General features: G+C 34.7%; 1 protein-coding gene across 1 annotated transcript in view; it reads left to right on the top strand.

Annotated features, from left to right (window-relative positions):
* The first annotated feature begins 290 nt into the window (after positions 1 to 290).
* LOC145266944 (uncharacterized protein C2orf42-like) overlaps positions 291 to 12,313 on the top strand; it is a 45,456-nt gene continuing 33,433 nt past the window's right edge. The window contains exons 1-2 of the mRNA XM_080122761.1: positions 291 to 436; positions 6,791 to 7,501. Coding sequence (XP_079978887.1) covers positions 6,812 to 7,501 — 690 coding nt within the window. The 5' untranslated portion in view covers positions 291 to 436; positions 6,791 to 6,811. The remainder of the gene's footprint in view (positions 437 to 6,790; positions 7,502 to 12,313) is intronic.

Below are 12,313 nucleotides of genomic sequence, written 5' to 3' on the forward strand. Positions count from 1 at the left end.
GTGGGGCAAGTTTATTGCTTGCTGCCTGAGGCGCCCCGACCGGGGAATGCCGACGGCGTTACTCAGGCAATTTTTAAAATTGCAGGAGTGCCCCTCCTTTAGGGGAGCCTGCGGGTATCCCACTTTCCAGGCCTTGTGCCAAATATTGCCGATGTGGGCGGCAATTAAATATATAATGTTTCTTCTTCTTCTTCTTCTTCTTCTTCTTCTTCTTCTTCTTCTTCTCCTTTTTCTTCTTTTTTCTTCTTCTTCTTGGAAACAAACGTGATCAGCCAATAAAATCATCCCTCATATCATGTGGTCTGAATCAGCCAATCAGCGTCCTCCTACCTCGGCGTTTTCAGAAATTTTGCCATCATGGCGGCTTCTGTCAGTGAAATTTCCAAACATTGACTCCAAAGATTAAAATCGACATGATTTAACCTGTTTTTAAACGGTGAGACTTCATGCCAGCCTTTTAATTATACCTTCCGCCCTAGCCGTTATCAAATACCGATAATATTTTGTATCTTTGTGTGTTTTATTCACTGTTAAAATTACTATCTCTCACTCAGTATCTCACATTATCGCATATTATTTTTTCGTTTTCTTTTGAAAACATTTAAATTACACGCGTGCTATTTTTTTTTTTAATTACCGATTTTAATTAAAATGTTTTTTTTTGTTTTTTTAAATTTAAAATCAAGTTTAATGAATCTTTGATACAATAGGTGTTCGCGTTTAAAATGAATGTTTCCTTTATGGTTTATGGGCACAAAACGAACGTCACAATTGACTTTTTGTTTGTAAACTTTAATAAATTAAAAGAAATTATTTCCTTTTTTTTTTTTTTGCATCAGTACTGACAGTTTAAAGGATTTAAAATCATTTTCGAATTTGAAGCGGATAATTGCTGGTAATTTAATCGTTTTATTATCTATCTCATGTTTATAAAATTATGTATGTATATATAGGATTCACTCCTAAACTAATTAACCCATCATTATGAATTTTGGGTAAATTTTTACGAGGTATCCCAGTGTATTATAAACACCCCAACCTCCCCATGTTAAGAACGGCTTTCGGAATACCCCTCCAACCTCGAAAGCCGTTATTAACATGATGAGGTTTGGGCTGGTGTTTATTACGAAAGCCGTTCTTGTTATGCGGTGGTTTATGGTGTTTATACTACGCTGGGGTAGGTCGTAAAAAAAATTTAAAAAAATACCAAATTTTGGAACCCAGCTGTTGGACGTAAAGGTTTAAATAGGGCTGTATTCAGTTTTTTTTCTTTTCTTTTGTAAAGGAAACGGACTTTGTGAAAATTCAGATACCTCCGATTTTGTGAAATTTTAACAATAGCTATTAATAAATATTTCTAAAATTTCAGCTTCTCTCGAATATTTTAAAGCAACTTTAAAGGGCATAATAACTATGCGAAAATTCTTTTTTTTTTTCTTCTTCTGGTTTGCATTGGATTTCATCGATTGTCATCAGGAACCATTAAAGCAAGATTCCCTGAATTTCAATTTCTTAAAATCACTTAATACATTTTCTAGAATAATAGTCATCAACATTGGAATAAGGATTCGATACTTGTACAGTTTAATCAAGACATTAAAAAATGAAAATATCGAAAAAAGTTTAAATTGTACGTATCCGTTATGGAATAAAGTTATCCAAAAAAATTTTTTTCACTTAATTTCATCAAGTAGTTTTTATTTTACAGCGAAAAAACAATTTGTTATGATACCGAGCAAAAGGTTCGATTTTTAGGAAGAAAAGCTAGTAATAAAGATGGGTGGGGAGGGGGAAGTGTCGGCGCTTTAACTGGAGTTATCTCCCCGTGGCGTTTCTAAAATCCAAACAAAAATTTGGAAAAAAATCCAAGATGTCTGCCTTCAACGCGCTCTCATAAAAAACGTGTTTTTCCGCTGTAAAAAAAAACAAAAAAAAAACAAAAAACTACTCAAATTAAGTGAAATTTTTTTTTTTCTGGAGATCTTCAGTTCAAAATGGATACATTACATACAATATAACCTTTTTTTTTTTTTTTCTTCGATATTTTCAATTTTTAATGTCTTGATTAAACTGTACAAGTACTAAAAAGGAAAATATCGAAAAAAATGTTATATTGTACGTATTCATTTTGAACTGAAGATCTCCAGAAAAAAAATTTCACTTAATTTGATTGAGTAGTGTTTTTTTTTTTTTTTTTTTTTTACAGCGGAAAAACACGTTTTTATGACAGCTGTAGAGAGAATGGATGTTTTGAGTATATAACACGTGTTCATGTCCGCGTGGGTGTAACCATCGTTCGTTGCGGGACTGGTGTTGTAGAAAGAAAAAGGGAAATGTGTGTTCATCTCAAGTCCGGGGTCACTATCGTTTGTTCGCGCGTGGGAAGAGAAGTGAGTAATGTAATAGAACGAGAAATGGCAGTCCATCGTGTAGACAAAGAAAAGGATAAAGTGTTGACGTCAGTTAGCAGTCAGCTACGCGAAGGTGTTCTCAAGGACCAGTAGTAGATAGAGAAAGAATGTATGGTGTACATACTGTTTGTTAGCCTTTTGTCCCACATGGTAAATGGCGTGAGGTATGCGCGTGCATGTGGAAACGGCGGCGGCTAGTGCACCGACCAATCACTTCGGGAGGCTAGTCTGAAAAGGATTGGAAACAGCTTGTCTCTTCCTTTTATAGTCGTTTCCGCTGGTCTTTTGCGCATGTGTGGATTTCCATTGAAAGGAAGTGATATCGTCCATCTGTGTGCGTAGGTGTGCGTGTACATGTGTGTACGTTAGCGTGTGTGTATATACACATGAATGTGAGTGTATGTACGCGAACGTGAATATATGTACGTGTGTGGACGTGGGCGCGTATGTTTGTGTGCGCGTATGTATGCGACAAGTGATATAGCTTGAAATGTGAACGTGAGTTTTTGTGTGAGACTTGGAAAGGCTCGCGGACAGCGCACTGAAAGCAGCCATGTTTGGATTTTTAGAACACACCACGGGGAGATAACTCTGTCTAAAGCGCCGACCCGCCCCTCCCCATCTTAAATACTAGCTTTTCTTTCTAAAAATCGAAACATGACTATCTTTTGATCAGTATCATCACAAATTGTTTTTTCGCTGTAAAAAAAAAAAAAAAAAGAAAAGAAAAAAACTGCTTGAAATTTTTTTTCCGGAGAACTTCATTTCATAACGATACATACAATATAACTTTTTTTTTTTTCGATATTTTCATTTTTTAATGCCTTGATTAAACTGTACAAGTACTAAGGATTCTAGACACAAGGCTTAGTATCATTGTATTCTCATTTTTACCCTCATAACAATAATAATAAGTTTTTATTGAGCCGTCCTCTTAAATAATCAAATTGAACCCAATTTACGCCATTAGCGGTTACTACACTATCATCATACATTCATTAACCCTTATCTTTGAGTGGCATTCAGGCTTTCATAAGTCGTGACTCCTTTGTAGAAAATAAATAAAGAATGAAAGAAAGAAGGAGAATAATTGTGTAGAAAGGTGATGTTTTAAATCAACGCATTTCATATTTTTTTTTTTTTTTACATGAAGGTCACCACTTATCAAGGCCCAGAAGCCATTCGGGGATAAGGGTTATTTTGTGTACAGTAATCAATGGGATAGTGTTGCAGTATTCATTAGTATTGGAGATTTGATAAAGTGTCATTACTTAGGAGGTCGGTTCATCAGGAATTTGTTTATGTTGGACTTGAAGATATCCATGTTGAAGTCAGGAGGGAAACAGGCAAGCGGTAGAGAGTTCCATAGGTGTGCAGTTCTAAGAAAGAAGCTTTGTTCATGGAATCTACGTTGTGGTTTTGGCACAGCTAAAAAGTGAGGAAAATTTTTGACAGTGATTTCAGCTAGATGGGTGTTTATCGTGAAAGATTGGCGAGGGAGGACCAGAGATTGGAGCTCAGATGAGCACCTGCCATAGAAATAACGATAAAACAAAGACAGGTTCGCAACGTCTCTTCTGCGGGAGAGAGGGTGCAGGGAAGAGAAAAGGGCATCCCCCACTAAATCACAAAGTCTATTTTGTACTCTGTCAAGGCAGGATAGGCTGTTTTTAGCAGCTCCTGCCCAGATGTGGCAGCAGTATTCCATCTTTGGATGTACTTAGCTTTTATATAGATAGAGAATTGCATCAGTAGTGAGATGTCTTCTGGAGCGGTAGAAGGATCCCACCATTTTTCCAGCGACATTGGCAACAGACTTGATGCATATGTTCCATTTCATATGAAAACTTAATATATTTTCGGTATACGTTATATAGTCACAGGACCAAAAGTGTATGTGTTGGATAACGGGGTATCAAAGTGTTTATATTACATAGCCAAAGGGAAATATGGAAAAAGTTTCATACACATGGAACACATACATCAGATCTGTTGCCAAGGCTGCTGGAAAAATGGTGGGATCCTTATATTGATCCAGTATATATCTCACTGCTGATGCAATTCTCTATCTGTATAAGAGCCAGGTACGTCCAAGGATGGAGTACTGCTGCCACAAAGGACTTATCCTGTCTTGATAGAGTTCAAAATAGACTTCGTAGCCTCGTAGGGGATGTCCTTTTCTCTTCCCTGCAACCTCTTTCTCACAGGAGATATGTTGCAAGTCTGTCTCTGCTTTATCAGTATTTTCATGGCAAGTGCTCGACTGAGCTTCAATCTATGGTCCCCCTCGCCAAACTTTCACAAGAAACACTCGTCTAGCCGAAAACACTATCAATAATTCCCCCCACTCTTTATCAGTACCTAAACCTAAACGTAGATTCCATGAACAAAGTTTCTTTCTTAGAACTGCATGTCTGTGAAACTGTCTTCCGTTTGCGTGCTTTCCAACTGACTACAATATGGTTGTCTTCAAGTCCAACATAAACAAGTTCTTGATGAGCTGTTCCACTTAAGTTAACAAATTTGCTGAATTTCCATTACTAACGATTACTATATTGTCCAAGTGACTACTGTACACTTTTTAACCCTTATCCTCAAGTGGCCTCTTGGCCTTGAGAAGTGGTGATGCCTATGTAAAAAAAAAAAAAACCCCAAAAACTTTATTCGTATTTTAAGTGTACAATTCTAATTGATTGAATAAACAAATTATAAACATATTTCCATGTCATAAAGAACAGTTACCGCTTTTAAGTGCTGATGATTCAGTGCTTAACGACACGACGGACAACCTTGATGTAACACATTCAACCCCAATTTGCCCACGAAAAACACATGATATCTCTGATTGTTATATAGTCACAGTAACAAAAAGTGTATATGCTGGAGAGCGGGGTATCAAAAGTGTTTATATCACATAGCTGGAAGAACATGGGAGCAGTTTCATACTTTTATTTGTCCGGAGGTCGGAGGTCATTTGTCTTTAATTGCTGGGTCTTGCGATGATGAAATACGTATGGATGGACACAGTAGATCAATGAAAATACCAGAAACTTTTTTTTTACATGCGCGATTGTAAAGAACCACAAGACAATAATTTATATTTTATGCATATAAATTCATTTCAGATTTGTCTCAGGGTCTCCCAAGAGCCTACTTTATGTGTCTACGTGCTTGTTTTTGCAACCTCTTTCTCACATAAGATATGTTGCAAGTCTGTCTCTGCTTTATCAGTAGTTTCATGGCAAGTGCTCGACTGAGCTTCAATCTATGGTTCCCCTCGCCAAACTTTCACAAGGGATCATCAGTTGTTTACCATGAAACACTGTTTCGGGGATTTAATATATATATATATATGTATGTATATATATATATATATATATATTTTTTTTTTTTGTTATAGGGTTCATCTGCATGAGTTACGGGCCTTTCTTTTATGTGTTTTTAACCGGTCTAAATTGTTTTTAAGGGGGTCAAAAATCGGTCAAAATTGAAAAAATCGTTATACATTTTGTACATTCATCTTAGTTTATTTTTAATTTTAATCAATTCACATGCGTGTCACGTTGGTATAGTGGTAACGTCACCAGCTTTGAATGCTACACTTTTGTTTTCGATTCTAGCTGATGGCACCTAAATACTTGTTTTTTTTTTTACTTTTGAAATCATGACTGTATAATAATATATACAAGATCTGGACAAATTAAAATGTAATATTTATGCATATTTTATGACCGGGCAAAGCTGGGTGCCCCCTGCTAGTCTTTGATAATTTCAAAACGGAATACAAAAATGTAGCTACGTTTCTGAATCTGTGAGATGAGGATTGGTTATATGTATTATTATTCATCGGACTACTGTTCTCATCTTGAGTGTGATTTTTCACAATGTTTCGGTCAATATAACCTCCGACCTTCTTCAGGTGTATGTTGCCGAACTCGGGAATGTTTCTGTGAAACTCGGGAATTTGGACGGAATTTTGAGCGGAACCCTTTATTTACTTCACGTGGATAGCGTGCTCTTGTTCCGTCAGTAATTCGCAAATGTATATTTTGGTCAGTGTGGGCAACCGAAATATACAATTGTAAATTACTTAGGACCTCTATCCAGTCATGGCTGACGGAACAAGAGCATGCTACCCCTGTAAAGTAAATAAAGGGTTCCGCTCGAAATTCCGTCCAAATTCCAGAGTTCGACAAGATATACCTGAAGAAGGTCGGAGGTTATATCGACCGAAACGTTGTGAAAATCACACTCAAGAGATAAGAACAGTAGTCCGATGAATAATAATACAAAAATGTCAAATCAATAAAAATAAAGACAGCTGCTGAAAGACTGAAAATATATTTCTGATTTTTATCTAGTTTTTTTTGTTGTTGCAGGCTTCATCTGCATGAGTTGGAATGACGACCCCAGACAAATTCAAGGCACTTTTTGGAGACCTTGGCAAACCTACGTTACGAGGCGTCCGTAAATGCCCGAAATGCGGAACGTACAATGGGACACGAGGCATCAGCTGCAAGAACAAATCATGTGACGTTGTTTTCAAAGAGAAAGAGCGCAAACGCGGCCACAGTGCCGATGCAGTCAAGATCATCACCGGCTCGACGGAACAGGTTTTCTCGGTACGACTTCGTGACCGCGGTCCCGACTACAGAGGCTTTGTACAACTGCCATACGTACAGGATCTCAACGGCAACCCGGCTTCTGAGGTCAGCCCTGGTGTATTATCTCAGGCGTCACATTGTTATGTTGATAGCTGTAGTCGGAACACTCAGATTAACTTAACTGACCAAACGTGTTTACATATTAAGGCCGCTATCGAATGCGATCAGGAGGCTATGCCCCTTATCCTCAAGAACTCAGCATTGCATTCTCTTCAGGTGACCAACGAAACTAAGCAGGAGATCTGGATAATGGCCACAGAGATTACAGGTCCCCTTGTCCAGCGAGTGACAAAGAATATTATGGTTGTAAGGTGTAAGGCGAGTCAGAAACAGCCGTTGGGGTTTCTGCATTTTGCGTTTTTTGAGACAACACGGAATCGGTCACAACCAGAACATAAATTCCAGTGTTGTTGTAAATCATTTAAGGTAAGTTGAATTTTTTTTTCTATTTTTTTTTTTTTTTTTTAAATATTTGTTTAAAATCTTTTTACTGTCTATTTTTTCTTGTTTTTAATTTCTATTTTTTTTTTTTAATTTCTATTTTTTTTTTTTAATTTCTATTTTTTCTTTTAATTTCTATTTTTTTCTTTTAATTTCTATTTTTTTTTTTTTAATTTCTATTTTTTTTTTTAATTTCTATTTTTTCTTTTAATTTCTATTTTTTTTTTTTAATTTCTATTTTTTTTTTTAATTTCTATTTTTTTTTTTAATTTCTATTTTTTTCTTTTAATTTCTATTTTTTCTTTTAATTTCTATTTTTTCTTTTAATTTCTATTTTTTTCTTTTAATTTCTATTTTTTTTTTTTAATTTCTATTTTTTTTTTTAATTTCTATTTTTTCTTTTAATTTCTATTTTTTCTTTTAATTTCTATTTTTTCTTTTAATTTCTATTTTTTCTTTTAATTTCTATTTTTTTTTTAATTTCTATTTTTTCTTTTAATTTCTATTTTTTTTTTAATTTCTATTTTTTCTTTTAATTTCTATTTTTTTTTTTAATTTCTATTTTTTCTTTTAATTTCTATTTTTCTTTTAATGTCTATTTTTTCTTTTAATTTCTATTTTTTCTTTTAATTTCTATTTTTTTCTTTTAATTTCTATTTTTTTTAAATTTTAATTTTTTTAGTTTTTTACTTTCTACTTCTCTTTTTTTAAATTTTAATTTTTTCTATTTTTTGATTTTAATTATTTTTTTCTAATTGTTTAATTTCTATTTTTTTAAATTTCTATTTTTCTTTTTTAATTTCGATTTTTTTTTTTTTACTTTTTTTAATTTCGATTCTTTTTTCTTTAATTTGTATTTTTCTTTTTTAATCTTAATTTTTTTCTAGTTTTTAATTTCTATTTTTTATTCTTTTAATTTGTGTTTTTTCTTTTTTGAATTTCTATTGTTTTTCTTTTTTAATTTCTATTTTTTTATTTTTAATTTCTATTTTTTCTTTTTTTTAATTTCTATTTTTTCTTTTTTTTAATTTCTATTTTTTCTTTTTTTTAATTTCTATTTTTTTCTTTTTTTAATTTCTATTTTTTTCTTTTTTCTTTTGTTTAAGGATTTATTACCCAGAGATATGAGTTATCCATTTTTTTTAATGGCGCTCCGCTTTATCTTAATAGCTAGCTGGATGCCTTAAACATGATATTTTAATTGATGCAGATTGTGTATGTATTATTATAGAATCAATTCTCTATCGATTATTATATATTATGAGGAATAATTTGCTCGGTGGACTAATTTGCAAAAAAATAAAAAAAAAATAATATTGTTAATCAAATCCAGTTTGTTTGTTTACAATATCACGTCAGCTGATATTTGGACTTGATGATATATGCCCTGGAAAAATCACTTTTGATTAATGTTTAGTTTTAAAATATGCAAATGAAGAAATGATTGGCAGTGATTTTAAATCGTACTTCTTCTTTTATCATAAATTGAACTCCTTAATAAGAAAAAATTAAAATAATATGGTAAGGTACACCTGGGCTTAAACACAGGATCATTTAATCTGTAGTCGAATGTGCTTCCGCTGAACTATATCTCTATGTGACAATAATTGTTTTTTTGTTTAAGAAGAAATGATTTACTGAGATTTTATTATCTCCCTTGTTCGGTGTAACGTAAAATATTCCTCTGTAAAAATTCTTACTTAAATTTCTTTCTTAAGTCTCCAAATCTTAAACAGAAAGACGAGACTTTCAAATCATTTATGCGTAGGTTTAGTGATCATCAGAAAGGAATATGCAACACCTCTGATAATTACAGGGTAGAACAATAAAGTTGTTGCCTTAGAAAAGATGACATGATTCCATTTCTGTTTGATGAAAACCAGTTTTCTTTTTTTGTTGTAGACCATCTACTAGTTGGCCAGTAGTGTACAAATCTCAAGAGCGATAGGAGCCTTTTATTATGTCTGAAATTGATACAATGTTCAACAAGCGAGATCAGAGATGTGTCGCTGTACAACTCATGCTCTCTACCGATCCAGGTTATAACAACAGGACCATTGCATTCCAGCACCCTCAAAATGCATTGTTGGATTGCCATGAATAATAGGGACGTACCCAGGGTGATGAAAGCAAAGTTTCTGGTCACGGTTATGGTATTTGGTGTGGTTTCAAGTGAGAGCCACATCATGCAGCCTTACATCTTCAAAGTCGGCTTGAAAGTCAACACCAAAGTGTTCCCGAATGTTCCGAAGAGTGTGGTGATCCCCTGATGCAGTCAGGTAGTCGCTGGCAGACCCTGGGTGTGGCAGCAGGACTAAGCGCCGGGCCAAAAGTCTACCTATACACAAGAGACCCACGCTTGACTTCAGGAGTAGTACTACAACTTTGTACCCTTCTCTCACTGGGCCCCCCTCCTCCCCTAACCTGGACTACTTCATTTGGTCACATGTCAAGAACAAACACCAACATGACCTCCTACAATACCAAAGTTAGTCTGATCGCTGCCGTTGCTTGTGGAAAAGCATGCTCCCTGTTCTGGACCCGTATCGATGCGGTGATTGAGACTGAAGGCATAGAATAGATGTCAGCTCTACTACATAATCAAGTTACCTGAATTGATTTTTTCCGATAAAAGTTTTGAAATAAAGCTGTAGTGTTGTTTTCTTTAGGGCGACAACTTTTATTGTTCCACCCTGTACAGGTATAATTCATTATGTATCTACATAATGTTTGCTTAGTACATCTCTGGTCTGGTGTGTTTTTTCTCTTCTGGGAGAAATATATTGTAAAGAAAACAGACCAACTTTCCATGTTTTTCCGTGAAAACTTTATCAGGAGAAACTGTTTTATCTCTCGGCTTGTACGTGTTTTTGAAGGCATGATCTAATGTCAAAACTTGTAAGTCGGCGCTTCTTGAACATAATGATTGTAGGAGGCACTGAGACCAATATAAGGAAGTACGCACGAATCTGTTCATAGATATTCAGACTTGTATTGAAATTTATTGATATTACACTGGAAATAAGCAAACCGATGCTGAAACTAATCTAAAACGTATATATTTATAATATTTTATGTATGATTTCTAATGGTTACGGCATAATCACATTGACACACCGATTCTCGTTGGATCACCAAAGTTAAGCAACCTTGAACCTGGTCAGTGCTAAATGGCTGACCATTTGGGACTTTCAGGTGTTGTATTTTCTCTCCGCTTATCTCGGCATTGTTTCCAGTCGTCCTGGACTTCTCCTTGCCACCGGACTCAAACGGTGCTGATTCAGGAGAGGTGTGGTTGTGGATTGTGCAATTCTTGCCTCACAATTACATGTGCAGCTGCCCCTACAGGGGATATCCTTTGTCTTTCGAAACTGAATGGAGGTATCAATTTCTAATGATATTTATCTCATTTATTCATAAAGAGAGTAGAGGAGTAAGTTGACTCCTGTTTAATCAAATAATGACTTCCTGTCTTCTTTTGCCCCTCCCCCTCTCCCCATGCACATATGTGCTCACTGTCTTTAACTTAATTTTGACTTTCTTAGCTAAAACTGATTGGAGTTATCTAAAAAAAAAAAAAAAAAAAAAAAGTTGAGTTGTTGTCCAGAATTCCCTCTGCATGATCTACATATGCGTGACAAAGACAAAAAAATTGTATCCCAAAAATCACGTAAATTGATCAAGTATTTTTATTCTTATAAAGAAAAATCATTTTTAAACGATAAATGGGAATTTGTAGGCATTACGACTTAAATCTAGTTAGTATGAATGATTGTTGAGTTATCTCCCTATTTTATTATTTTTATTAGGTTTATTTTCAAAATGAAGGTCATGACACCCCTTGGAGGCTCATAAAATTAGATTTTCTTAGTTAAAAATAAACTACTTGATCAATTTACGTAAATTTTGGAATATGATATTTTTGTTTTATCATGGATAGATGTATCATACTGGTTTTTCTTTATTTATTTGCGGACTGTTATCCTCATCTTCATAGTTGGTGTTTTCACCACATTTCAGTATTATATAGTATTATATATTATTATTACTAACATATAATACCATTCCGTATGAACCTGACAATGGAAGACTAGATAAGAACAAAAACTTGAATTTATAAGACCAAAAAAATCCAACCTTGATTGCCCTTCGGAGCCTGTGGCGCAGTGGATAGAGGCATTGTCTGAAGATAGCAGTTTCAATCCTACCCAAAGCCGGCCAGAGGATTAGTTGGCCAAAACGTGGTGAGACAACAACAACTATCCATCCATAGCCCTTGAGCCCCTGGAGGAGCATAGGCCATCTACAACTTTTTGCAGATGTTTTTGTCGCGAGGAGTTCTTTTTACAGGGTGAGGGTGCTGGACCCACGCCCAACCTTCCCAGAAGGTACATACAGCGCCTAGCCTTCCCAAATGGTCACCCATCAAAAAGGCTCAATGTTGCTTAACTTTGGTGATCTGGTGAGAACCAGTGTGTCAACGTGATTGTGCCATATACAACAACAACTATAGAAGGCAGAATAAGTTACACGACTCGGCATTCCTATCCTATCGCGGTTAATCATCTGAAGAAGGCCAGAGGATTAGTTGGCCGAAATGTGATGAAACAACAATAACTATGAAGATGAGGATAACAGTCCGCAAATAAATAAATAAATATACAAATTACTCTCCTCAAAGGATTCCAATAAAAGAATATAATATATGAGTTTTTATTTATTTATTTTTTATAATATAAGGTGAATTCTGGACAAGAAACAGTTTTTGCCTGTGTGTTTAAATTTTATTTCTATAAG

This window comes from Euprymna scolopes, chromosome 42 (assembly GCF_053919585.1).
Source record: "Euprymna scolopes isolate OS-2025 chromosome 42, ASM5391958v1, whole genome shotgun sequence".
Lineage (NCBI taxonomy): Eukaryota > Metazoa > Mollusca > Cephalopoda > Sepiida > Sepiolidae > Euprymna > Euprymna scolopes.